At 42.0% G+C, this 12,265-nt stretch overlaps 1 protein-coding gene across 5 annotated transcripts in view; it reads right to left on the bottom strand.

Moving 5' to 3' along the window:
- Window positions 1-12,265, bottom strand: part of MPPED1 (metallophosphoesterase domain containing 1) — a 91,838-nt gene that overhangs the window by 64,473 nt on the left and 15,100 nt on the right. For all 5 annotated transcript variants that reach the window (XM_081191876.1, XM_081191877.1, XM_081191878.1 and 2 more), the window contains exons 3-4: window positions 10,614-10,888; window positions 5,336-5,517 (exon numbers count right to left, since the gene is read on the bottom strand). In XM_081191876.1, coding sequence (XP_081048002.1) covers window positions 5,336-5,517; window positions 10,614-10,765 — 334 coding nt within the window. In that variant the 5' untranslated portion in view covers window positions 10,766-10,888. The remainder of the gene's footprint in view (window positions 1-5,335; window positions 5,518-10,613; window positions 10,889-12,265) is intronic.

Below are 12,265 nucleotides of genomic sequence, written 5' to 3'. Positions count from 1 at the left end.
AACAAATTAGCAAGATCACAGACATAAAGAGAGCAGGAGAAGGAGGGAGGAAGAGGCACATGGGGTGGTTTATTGAAAACAAGAAATTCTTTCAAGGAATCTGGGTAAGTTTTTATATGCTTAGTGTAAATAAATTGTATACTAATTAAAACCCCGAGAACTATTTGTCTGATATTTAAAACCGTATCCCACTAAAAGAGCATGCACTCTCCTACCAACAATAAGGAAACAGCAAAAGAGAGAAAAATTCTCTACTATAGAACCCGTATGAAGTAAATCAACATGTTGTCTCAAATGGCATTCCAGCTAAAACCGCAAAATTCATATATTGTACCACATACAACTTTTAGAGTATTTGAAGGGAAAGCACTCTTTATGAGTTTCTGCCAGGAACAGGAAAATCAAATGAGTAACTGAAAAGCTAACTTTAGGACTACGGTACTAAACAAGAAAGCTGGGGAACTGTTCTAATGTAACCTTTCACACTAACAGAATCATTATGCATTCAAGAGAGGGCCAACAAGAAAGTGGAAACAGGGCAAAGGAAGAAACAACATTTCCTCTGCCATTTCCCCCTGCTGCCAATACACTACCTTCCTTCAACTTTCTTTCCTCACCACTGGCTAAGAGGGAAGAGAAGGTGACTGACCTCAAAGGTAGCCAGCTAGATGTGCTCTTTCCCTGTGGAGGACTCCCTGGTCCTGAATGGGGTAACTGTGCCCCTGAAGGACCAGGTGCGCAGCCTGGGAGTCATTTTGGACTCACAGCTGTCCATGGAGGCGAAGGTCAATTCTGTGTCCATGGCAGCTGTCTACCAGATCCACCTGGTACACAGGCTGAGACCCTACCTGCCCGCGGACTGTCTCGCCAGAGTGGTGCATGCTCTGGTTATCTCTCGCTTGGAATACTGCAATGCGCTCTATGTAGGGCTACCTTTGAAGGTGACACGGAAACTACAACAAATCCAGAATGCAGCAGCTAGACTGGTGACTGGGAGCGGCCGCCGAGACCACATAACACCGGTCTTGAAAGACCTACATTGGCTCCCAGTACGTTTCCAATTGCAATTCAAAGTGTTGGTGCTGACCTTTAAAGCCCTAAACGGCCTTGGTCCAGTATATCTGAAGGAGCGTCTCCACCCCCATTGTTCTGCCCAGACACTGAGGTCCAGTGCCGAGGGCCTTCTGGCAGTTCCCTCACTGCGAGAAGCCAAGTTACAAGGAACCAGGCAGAGGGCCTTCTCGGTAGTGGCGCCCTCCCTGTGGAACGCCCTCCCACCAGATGTCAAAGAGAAAAACAACTACCAGACTTTTAGAAGTCATCTGAAGGCAGCCCTGTTTAGGGAAGCTTTTAAAGTTTAATAGACTATTGTATTTTAATATTCTGTTGGAAGCCGCCCAGAATGGCTGGGGAAACCCAGCCAGATGGGTGGGGTATAAATAATTTATTATTAGTAGTAGTAGTAGTAGTAGTAGTAGTAGTATTTGTACCGCGTCCATCTGACTGAGTTGCCCCAGACACTCTGGGTGGCTTCCAGCAAATATAAAAACATAGTAAAACATTAAACCTTAAAAAGCTTCCCTTTACAGGGCTGCCTTCAGATGTTTCCTAAATTTTATATAATTACTCATCTCCTAAACATCTGAACTTGGCTCAGAGCTCTGAGTAGATGACTGGCCTCCCATAGAGTCCTTCTGGCTGACAGTTCTTATACTGCAATAGAATTAAAGCCACACCTTGGGTAGCACATACTGCTAGAGATGCTTCTTCATAACAATTGGATTGGAAAATGGCCATTATGATACTAATTTCACTCACCATCCACGATCTTTTAAGCAGTTGGGGCTGTACTCCCATTAACTTGGATCAGTGAAAATGATTTCCCATCTGATTCCAATTAATCACCCCCAAAGGACTGCAATGGGGGGGTAATGGGGAGGAGAACAAAAATGGGGTTGGGCTATGGATAACACATGCTCCCCCAATCCTAATTTCTCTCTTAAACTCTGAGTTTAGATGGTTACATGGGTGGCTCTGCTTATCCTCTTGTCTACTTACTTACTCACTTCTTTCCCCCCGCATTTTCCCTGACAAGGACTCAAGGTGGCTTACATAGGGGCAGTCCTCAGTTTTCCCAAAGAGGACTCCTTTATTTCTTTAACAAACTAGTATTTTTCTGCTTCCCTCATCTGTGAGCCACTCTGTTTTATTGCCCTATTCTGCACAGTCCCACCATACTATATTATTTGTTTATGTTAAAAAATTATATACCACCATCGCATGTATAGTATCAAGGTGGTGTATAATGATTGAACTAAAACATAAAACACTAGAAGACCAGTACAAAGTAACTCTGACAACGACTGGCTGGTAAAGAAAATTTAAACAGCTGCATAAACCTGTCAGCCTAAAAAGGATCTTCAAGAGACACCTGGAAGTCCATAGCAAGGATGCCTGTCAAATCTCTGCTAGAAGAGATGGGACTAATGACTCTAAGTACTATGGGGGAGGGAGTGTGTGTGTGTGTGTGTGTGTGTGTGTGTGTGTGTGTGTGTGTTTAAAAGTAAACATTCTTGCTTGAATGGCTAGCTGAAACAACTTTCAGGAAAAGAATACTAGAAAACATAATTGTCCTGGTCGGCTCATAGAACTGTCTTGCACAGGGCTGGATTAAATGGCCACAGAACAAAGGATCTGTGGCTGGAAGCTGAACTCCAGTAGGCTGAATTTTGATAGGGAGCAAGGAAATGGCCAAAGCCTTGCTCTCAATCAGGCTTCCTCAAACTCGGCTCTCCAGATGTTTTTGACCTACAACTCCCATGATCCCTAGCTAGCAGGACTAGTGGTCAGGGATGATGGGAATGGTAGTCTCAAAACATCTGGAGGGCCGAGGTTGAGGAAGCCTGCTCTCAATGGTTGCGCAACCCCACCCTGGTGATGTGATGAGGGGCCTAGCCACCCTCCCAGACAGAGAGTGGGACAAACTCCCTCCACTGGCAATAAGTGGTGAAACAGCATTTCCCGCTAGAGAATGGGGAAAAGCAAAGGTGTCCTTTTTACTTTCCTTCCTCCTAAAACATCCCCATATAGCACACCCACCCCCTCACTCCAGAGTACTCACTAAGCAAATCATTCTTCCCCCTCCACCAACCAGTGTTAGAAACTCAGGTGTATAAGCTGGGTGCCAAATGGCTCCTTAAACCAAGGATACAGTCACCAAAACGGAATGTCTAGTTCCCCTTTGGGGGCAAGATGGCTCTGGACTGACTGTGATTGATTAAACGTCTGGCTATTTCAAATGACAACCTTGAGCTAGGTTAAGAGCTCTGAGAATGTCAAGAAGAAAAGTCACTTGATCCAGGCAGGGACAGTCCAAATATATATTGGCCACCTCCTACCTCTTTTTCTTAATGGTGACTGCTCCTTATCAGGCTGCACAGAAAAAACATTTTGGTTCCAGAAATTTATTCCCTATTGTGCAGATAAAATATAACTGCTAGAATTCTACAGGATGAGGTATTAGTGTCTGAAAACAGTCCAGATCCAATGATCCCCAGGCATGCACCTCCAGATGGTGGAGAGGTCAGGCATCATCCTGGCACCCAGGCATCTCCACTTGGTCGCAAGTGGTCAAAAGCCAGGTGCAAAATGTGCCTGGCTAATTTTGAACACTACTCCAAACCTCCGTTTCTTCCCTTCCTTCCTCAACTGACACCCTCACATTTTGTATCTCAACTTCTCTCAACCACACACTAAACTGAATGACACATAAGTTGCCAAACTTCTGATTCTTTTATATCTTTATTCACCCCTAAACAAAAGTCAAAGGTGCCCACAGAAAACAATGGGGGGTAAATCAGAATTTTAGTGTAGTTGTGACTCCTCAACAACAGGGAACAGCAAATGAAAATGGTATTCTCTGGTATTCATTGTGTACCTGGAAGTTCCTTCTTCAAGCAATGATATCTTACTCTATTTTTCCCTACGCTCTTTTCCAGACATGCCAATATGTTTCTCATTGGCCCTATTTTAGATCCATTCCCTGTTGGCACTCACCAACCGAATTTGCTGTTAAAGGAAGAACTGTATTCAGCCCCATGTGCGAAAATGCCCTCAATGTTTAAGATGCCTAATGCACAGGGACACAACATGATATGAAACAGAAAACTGACTTTAAATTCTACACATCAGCACTGTTCAACACTGAAACAAGGGCTAAGTTGTTGCCTTGCTAAAGCAGTTTAAAGGAGCAGGGCATAATCTCTGATCACATCCAAACTACCCATCTGAATATTCCATCATAATCTAATGTGGATGCAGAAAGAATTTAAGACTCAAAATGCTTTCTGTATTGTTCGACCTGCTGCACCTCTCTAATACCATCTGCTGCAAAGCTTTCCATCATTAAAGCTGGTCACTGATATACATTCACATATATACAAATTCACACATCATTATACCAGTTAGGCTAGCCTTCTAATGACAAGAGGCTCAACAGAGCTAAAAATATACACCACTCATCATTTTCTTGCTTTGCTTAAAATAAGTCTTAACTCATACCACTGCTTCAATGAGTTCATGACATATGAAGTCTATTGTGTTCATTCATACCAAAAAGAATTTTTTTCATCCTACGTGCTTACTTTAGGACCATTCATTTTAATGGGGTCTAAATATATTCAATGCTATGCATGAATCTCAGTTTTCAGCCATTTTTCCTATTCTTTTGAGAGATAATTCAGGAAAATATTAGTCAAAGTGGAAATCCATGATTCATGGGAATAGTGGGGCAGCCACTTAGTGAAGCAAAACTAAAGCTTATACTTTAAACGCCTACTCCAAACAATACAGGAGTGCATGTAGATTACTGCTTGCTTGCTTGCTCGCTTGCCCAATGGAAGAGAATTTCAGTGAACAATGCCAACAGTTCCTACAAAAGGCATCTGCAGCTCTAGCCAAGGCAGCAACTACATGCTCGTGCTTTGCTTTGTTTGGATTTCAGGACTGCAGTGCAGCTGAGCCACAAACAGAAAAATTATCAGCCTCTGGGATAAATAAATGTTTGCCATGTTTGCAAGAGTTGTTATGCAAATCATCAAAGGTTCAACTGTTGAGTTGCAGCAAAGTTTAAAAATTCAGGAAGCAAAAATTCATTACTTCAAACTGCTGCTTCTCACAGCTGAAGCACACAGTAATCTGATTTTGTCATTGTGCTGATCACTTACTTCAACACCAAGACAAAATTAATATTCATAATTCTCAGAAGCAAAGGTATGGTTTTATTCACTGGTTAAATGAAACTAGCTTTAGAAATTATTTGTAATGCTATACTCACCTAACCACTCATTGAATTTTTTAACTTCACTAGGCAGTCCCAGTTCAGTAAAATCACCAGCATGTATTAAAACATCACCATATGGCATTTGGATAGGATCTGTTCTGGAGTGAGTATCAGATACACAGACAAAACGTGTGTATCCTGGAGGCTTAGGAGCATCATGTGGAACAGGATCCACCCTATGTAAAAAATATTGAGGAATTATTACAAAATGTAATCACATGACTGTGTTTTTCACACATCTAGTTTGCAAATCCAATACACTCTCACCATGTATATGACACAGCAATTCAGAAAAGCCAAGCAGACAAGCAGTACATTTTTAAACTCAGTTTTCATAATTGTTGGACAAAATTGTTGTAAAAATAAATCAGAAATGTTTATTACTTTATAGCTATTTTTTCCTTACTGCAAATGAATAAATACCTTTTCTTGTTGAAGTTCAGTTAACATACCATTTAGAGAAAACCTTTAAATATATTTTTCAAATACATTTTTTCAACTTTTCACAATAGTTAAATCAATAACTGGCCTTTCTGTAGTGATATTAATTTGGAGAGAGAACAGTTTACATGATCTGGATTGCAGATCTACAGATATTTTGAGTGTTGTGCTGCAATCCTAATCCCACTCACCTATGAGTAAACCTGATTTAATTTAAGTGGTCTTACTTCTGAGTAGACATGGTTAGGATTACAGCCTAAATAACCAATTCTGTAATATTTACATTAACATAGATTATACATAACTGAAATGTCTGTAAGCTTTCAAGGAAAACTAGTCTGAAAAAGCTCAAGAAAAATAGCTGTTTAACCACAGGTACAGAGGTTAGGTTTGGGCGATATACAGAAACTTTGCCTGAAGCCGGTTTAAAGATAAAATTGTGAGAGCGATTTTAGAATTTCCTATCAGGCAACGTTTCATGAATCCCCAGTGCCATTCCCAGCCAGCGCTGCGCACTTCAGACAGGCCACTTGATGACCCCCTGGTGCTTGGCCACACCCTCCCTCCGCAGCCCAGCCACCAGCCTCGGGAATGGGGCTTGCCTGCCTGCTAACCAGTGACTTCATTTCCCCCCCTGGCCATACAACCACTGGCAGGCTGTCCCCTCCCTTGGTTCCTCCTTGCACTGAGTAGAACGGTGGCTCCTGGTAGCCGCCGCTTGCACAGTGAGACTATCGTTGGTGTGGTTCCGGGGAGACTGGCGGCTCCGTGGTGCCATGGCATGCAGCGCACCAGCTGATGTGCTCCACCCAGGGTGGCGCTGCCTGCCCGGCCTCACCAGGAAGAGGCAAAAGATGTGCATCTCCGTGGCTGGCGATATATTACAATGTTAGAAAGCAGATATTGCCCAGTTCTAACAGAGATCATTTGAAACAGAAACATAAAAATAGGGTATAAATGGAGTTGTGTCTACCAGCAGCTGATGAGGCAGTTTGCTGTTGGAAATCTTGCTTGCACTGCCACTGCAATACAATCTAGGGGCAGGTCACATCCTTACTGATAATTGTCAGGAGACAGCAGTGGGGAGTAGGGCTCAGTCAACAGCCTGGAAGCTTATTGTTGGCCCTGGCTGAAGTCAGCAACCTGCACCTGTGCCAGATGACAGCAAGCTGTCAGCAGCCACATACCTGCACAATTCTGACAGAGCCACCAGCACTATCCACTGCCAGCTCCCAATGGCTACTGGAAAGGCATGCTTTCCTCTTTCTCTCAATTGCCCCATAGCAGTGCTTTCTCTCAACTGCCCCATAGCAGTGCTTCACCAGCCATTTTTTGTTAAGTTTCATATGCACATGTTGCAATACATTATAAACACTTAATGCTAAAATATCTAGCATTGTGTACCTTTGCATAGTGTATTAAGCCCCCAAGTTTCACAGTGCAACTGGATGATAACTACTTCATATAAGTTAGATATAACTTCATATAAGTTAGATATAACTTCATATAAGTTAGATATAACTTTTCATAAATCAGTCTAGGGCAGTCTATTTCCTAGATATTTTCATGATGCATAGCATAGTCCAAAAAGTAGTTCCAGAAGTCAGCATTTTAAAGGGAACAACAAAATATGTGATCATGAAAAAGCCAGCCAGAACATAAAGAAAAACCAGGCTTGAACCCAGATAGGGTGGCAAAAAAATATCAATACAGATATACAAAGTGTGGCAGAACTAGGTACTGGTAGCTTCAGGTTTCCTCAGTCCAAATTTTCCAAGAAATCACCAGTCTTTTGACTCCACTCTCTAGGGTATTTTTAATCAGCAAAAGGAGACACTGTGCACAGTAATTTGCCTGCAATGTTCCAGTCCCCAGTTCAGGCTACCATTAAAACATTTCAGATTAAACTTAGTATTTATAAAGCACTTCACATAAATTATGAGAACCTTTTTATTATTGTACACAATAAATGAATAATAAATTACCAACTCAAAAAACCCTTACAGAACAGGTAAGGTAGATGGGCCAAATATTCTCTGAAGATCTTTGAGGCAATTTCAGAGGTGAAACTGTAGCTGAAAGTAATCTCCCTTTGTCCTACTTTCCCACTATAATTACTTGTGTATTGTGGGGGTGCTGGCAGTGCCCTAAGTGCAATACAGTGGTACCTCTAGTTGCGGACACGATCGGTTTCAGGGTGCTGTTCACACTCCCAAAAGTCCGCAACTAGAGCGGCGCTTCTGCGCAAGCGCAGAGTGCGATAGAGCGCTTCTGCGCATGTGCAAAGTGTGTAGAATGCTTCTGCGCGTGAGCAAAGCGTGAATGCTTCTGTGCGTGCGGCGACAGGTTTGCCGCATTCGCAACCCAAAAAGCCGCAATGTGAAGCAAACGCAACAAGAGGTATGACTGTAAATCAGTTGACTTAATATGCTTAATCCTTCCCCGACTGTTCTGAATGGGAAATTGCCAGCTCTATGATATCGTGAGAATAAAACATTGCTTCCCCCTCCCCATTTAATCCCCACAACAACCCTGTGAGGTGGGTTAGGCTGAGAGGCAGTTGATTTGAACGCTGGTGCACACTTGTGAAGAAATCCATGACCTGGAGTATGCAAAGCAGATTGAGGGTATGTGGGTAAAAATGGCAGGAGAGAAACAACAGCGACCTTACTGTGGGAGTCTGCAACAGACCGCCAAGCCAGACTGAAGATTTGGATGATGCTTTACTAGAGCAGATTACCAAACATTCAAAAAGGAGAGATACAGTAGTCATGGGATACTTCAATTGCCCCAATATCTGTTGGAACTCAAACTCTGCCAAGAATGTAAGGTCCAACAAATTCCTCCATGGCCTCGCCAACAATTTCATCTCCCAGAAGGTAGAAGCAGCAGCAAGGGGTTCATCTATCTCAAACCTGGTCCTCACCAACAGTGAAGAACTGATCAACAAAGTGGAAGTATGTGGAAACTTGGGAGAAAATGATCATGTCTTCCAGGGTTTCATGATACAGAGGCAAGAGACATGCACTCTGGACTTTAAGAAGGCCAATTTCAAAAAGCTTAAGGAGCTACTGGATGAAATCCCATGGTCAGGAATACTCAAAGAGAAGGGAGTCCAAGATGGATGGGAGTCTCTAAAAGCAGAAATAATGAAGACCCAAATGCAACAATTCCAGCAAGGAACCAGTGTGGCTGTGTAAGAAGCTTACCAATGAGCTGAGAGTTAAGAAATGAAATAAAGGGGAAATAACAAAGGAGGAGTATACATGTGTAGCCAACAGTTGCAGGGGCAATGTCAGGCAGGCTAAAGCTCAGAATGAGCTCAGGCTTGCAAGAGAGGTTAAAAATAAATTTAAAAAAGGTTTATTTGGCTATGTCTAAAGCATGAGGAAAAATAGGTAAGTGGTAGGTCCTCTGCGTGGAGAAGACAGAGAAAAGCTATCATTTATTTATTTATTTACCGTCCAACTGGCTGGGTTTCCTCAGCCACTCAGGGCAGCTTACAGCATATATGAAAACGTAATAAAAAATGAAACATTAAATAGATAAACCAATAATTCAGCAGTAATAATAATAACAATAATAAACAATTTACAGTTTTACCCAAATTAAAATAAACACCAACCCCAACTAAACAATTAACCAAAACTAACCCAACAAAACCTAAACAGGGAGAAGACGGAACTACTCAACACCTACTTTGCCTCTGTCTTCACCCAAAAGTGATAACAGAATAAATGATGTAAAGAGGGAGCTGCAGCCCAAGATAGGAAAAGAGGTAGTAAGGAAACACCTAGCTACTTTAAATGAATTCGAATCTCCGGGGACTGATGAGCTGCATCCAAGGGTACTAAACGAGCTTATGGATGTAATCTCAGAACCTTTGTCTATGATGTTTGAGAATTATTGGAGAACAGGTGAGGTCCCTGCAGACTTGAGGCAGGCAAATGTTGTCCCCATCTTCAAAAGGGGAGGGGGCAGGGGCAGAAGACCCAGGTAATGGGCCAACATAATTCTGTTTGCATGTCAAATGTGCACAGTGCATGTTTGGTTTTTGAAAAACATGACCTATAGTTTTGAAGTCATTAAGTCTATTACTACTCCTATCCTGGTCAAGTTACAGTTCACTAACCTAAAGAGAAAAAGGATACTGTACTAGTTTTTATACTTTACCAAAATATATTACAATAATTGTCAATACTTCATTTGACTGTTATGGCTAAATATTTTCTTTTCTTTTCCTTAAGGCTCTCAAGTTTATTAGCACTGTTCATCTTGCAGTTATGATCTTCCATGTTACATTAAAAGTAAATCACCCTTCAGAGCAATTAACTTTACAGATGTTTTCACGGTACACAAAAAGTCAAAACAAACACATTAATCTAATTACACTTTAAGCACCCTGTGCCTTTCACATACTGTCAGAATCAAAGTAGGATTTGTCATATGGGTGCTCACACTATTTCATTAGTTGCTGCCATTCTTTTGTCAGTGCAGATCTCTTGAATCTCTAGCCAAACAATGAGACTTGTTTTGTTCTTTAAAAGGCTTCATATTAAAATAACTGTTCATATAAGGGTGTGGGGTGGTTACTGATTAAGGGTATAATATAGTACTAAGCTCCTGCAATTGCCTATTGCCATTTTATTAAATATCAAGGTAAAACAACACAGTGTTCCCCCTTGCATCTGTTAATAAAAATACAGTACATGTTCCCCCAAAACACTATTCCCTCGATTCCCGCTTTTGACTGGCCCATCAAATACCACATTGACATAGCAATAACCATTCAGAAGTCTGTGTATAGCAATAACAGAACTAGAATACTTACATTTGCACATGTGGGGGCTGGAAACGTCCCTGGTTAATGTTGTAGAACGTGAATGCCTGTGTCGGGTTTGAGCTGTACTCATCAACTTCAATTATTAGTCTACTGTGCTGATGCCTTCTAGCTGTCATAATGTGCGACTGGGCAAAAGCCATGCTTGCTCTGTTTGAGGATGGTGATGCTTTTTCAGGGGGTCATCTCCACTATCTTCCTATACTGGCTAAAAATATCCATGTTCGTTCCGTACCTCATCATGCACAACTTTCCCTTCTGAAAACCTAGAAGCAGATTGGGGGGAAATGTAGTTGGCATAAGTGTTTGACAGTTAATCTGCCTGAAATACACTTTATTTAATGTCAGAAGGAGATTTAGGAGAGGAAGATAAATGCTAACAACTTGAACATCTCATTACAAATCTCTCCAACTCAGCAACTTGATGATTTGATGTGTGTGTGTGTGTGTGTGTGTGTGTGTGTGTGTGTGTGTGTGTGTTTTAGTGAGTGAGTAAGGAGGAAAACAAACTTATCAAAGGACACATGGCACAACGTGTTCCAATGGTAAGGACTTTGAATCACAAATCTACTGAACAATGCAGTAATGCTTAGAAATTGCATGTCAGTTTTAATGTTTTGCAAACACAATTATTTAATTTTAATTCCCCCATAGTCTAAGCGTATTAGTGAAGGTTTATATTATTGCTGCAATCTACTGCATGCCTGTGCGTGAAGAGATTACAACCAAGTGTGTGTTCCAAAGAAATCAGTATAAGGTCTGTTTTCTCCTATGGTTCAATGGCACTCATAAAACCATGAATTACCCAGAGGAATGTTGTAACAGTTATAACTGAACATGCTTTGTTGAATCCAGAAAATGGGTGTCACAAATGTACATTCCTTTAATGATTATTTTTTCTCACATAAATATTTTTAAAGAATTTTCATGAAATTATTTTTTATGAAGACTGGATCTACCAAACCTAAATTGTGGCTCCCACATCTTTAAAAATACGACAAACAAATAGCACAATAATGACTATCTAAGGTTTGTGCATTTTTGTCTGCTTTTCTATATATTTACTCAAGACTCCACCAAAATAATCCATTTTCAAAACCTGCAGCCTATTGTTTTGCATTGATTATTCACTTCCAGTGTACAGTGGTGCCCCGCAAGACGAAATTAATTCGTTCCGCAAGTTTTTTCTTCTTGCGAGTTTTTCGTCTTGCGAAGCACGGTTTCCCATAGGAGTGCATTGAAAATCAATCAATGCGTTCCTATGGAGACCGTCCGGGGACAGAGGGGAAGCGCCACGCGCCTTCCCCTCTGTCCCCGGACCTGTTTAAAGCAAGGGGCAGCGGGGAGAAGATTGCTTCTCTCCGTTGCCTGCCCCACAATCTCCGGGGACAGGGGGGAGAAGATCGCTTCTCCCCGTTGCAGCCCCTTGGTTCAAAAGGGGTCCCCGGAGATTGCGGGGCTGGCAACCGGGAGAAGCGATCTTCTCCCCGCCGCCCCTTGCTTCAAAAGAGGTCCGGGGACAGCGGGGAAGACGCGCTGCGCTTCCCCGCTATCCCCGGAGCTTGCGGGGCAAGCTTCGTTTTGCGAAGCAAGCCCATAGGGAAATGCGTCTTGCAAAGCGGCTAAGAAAACGAAAAACTCCT

Source organism: Podarcis bocagei, assembly GCF_964188305.1.
Source record: "Podarcis bocagei genome assembly, chromosome: 4".
NCBI lineage: Eukaryota > Metazoa > Chordata > Lepidosauria > Squamata > Lacertidae > Podarcis > Podarcis bocagei.
Note: the sequence above shows the minus strand (reverse complement) of the source record. Positions and strands in the feature narration are given on the sequence as shown.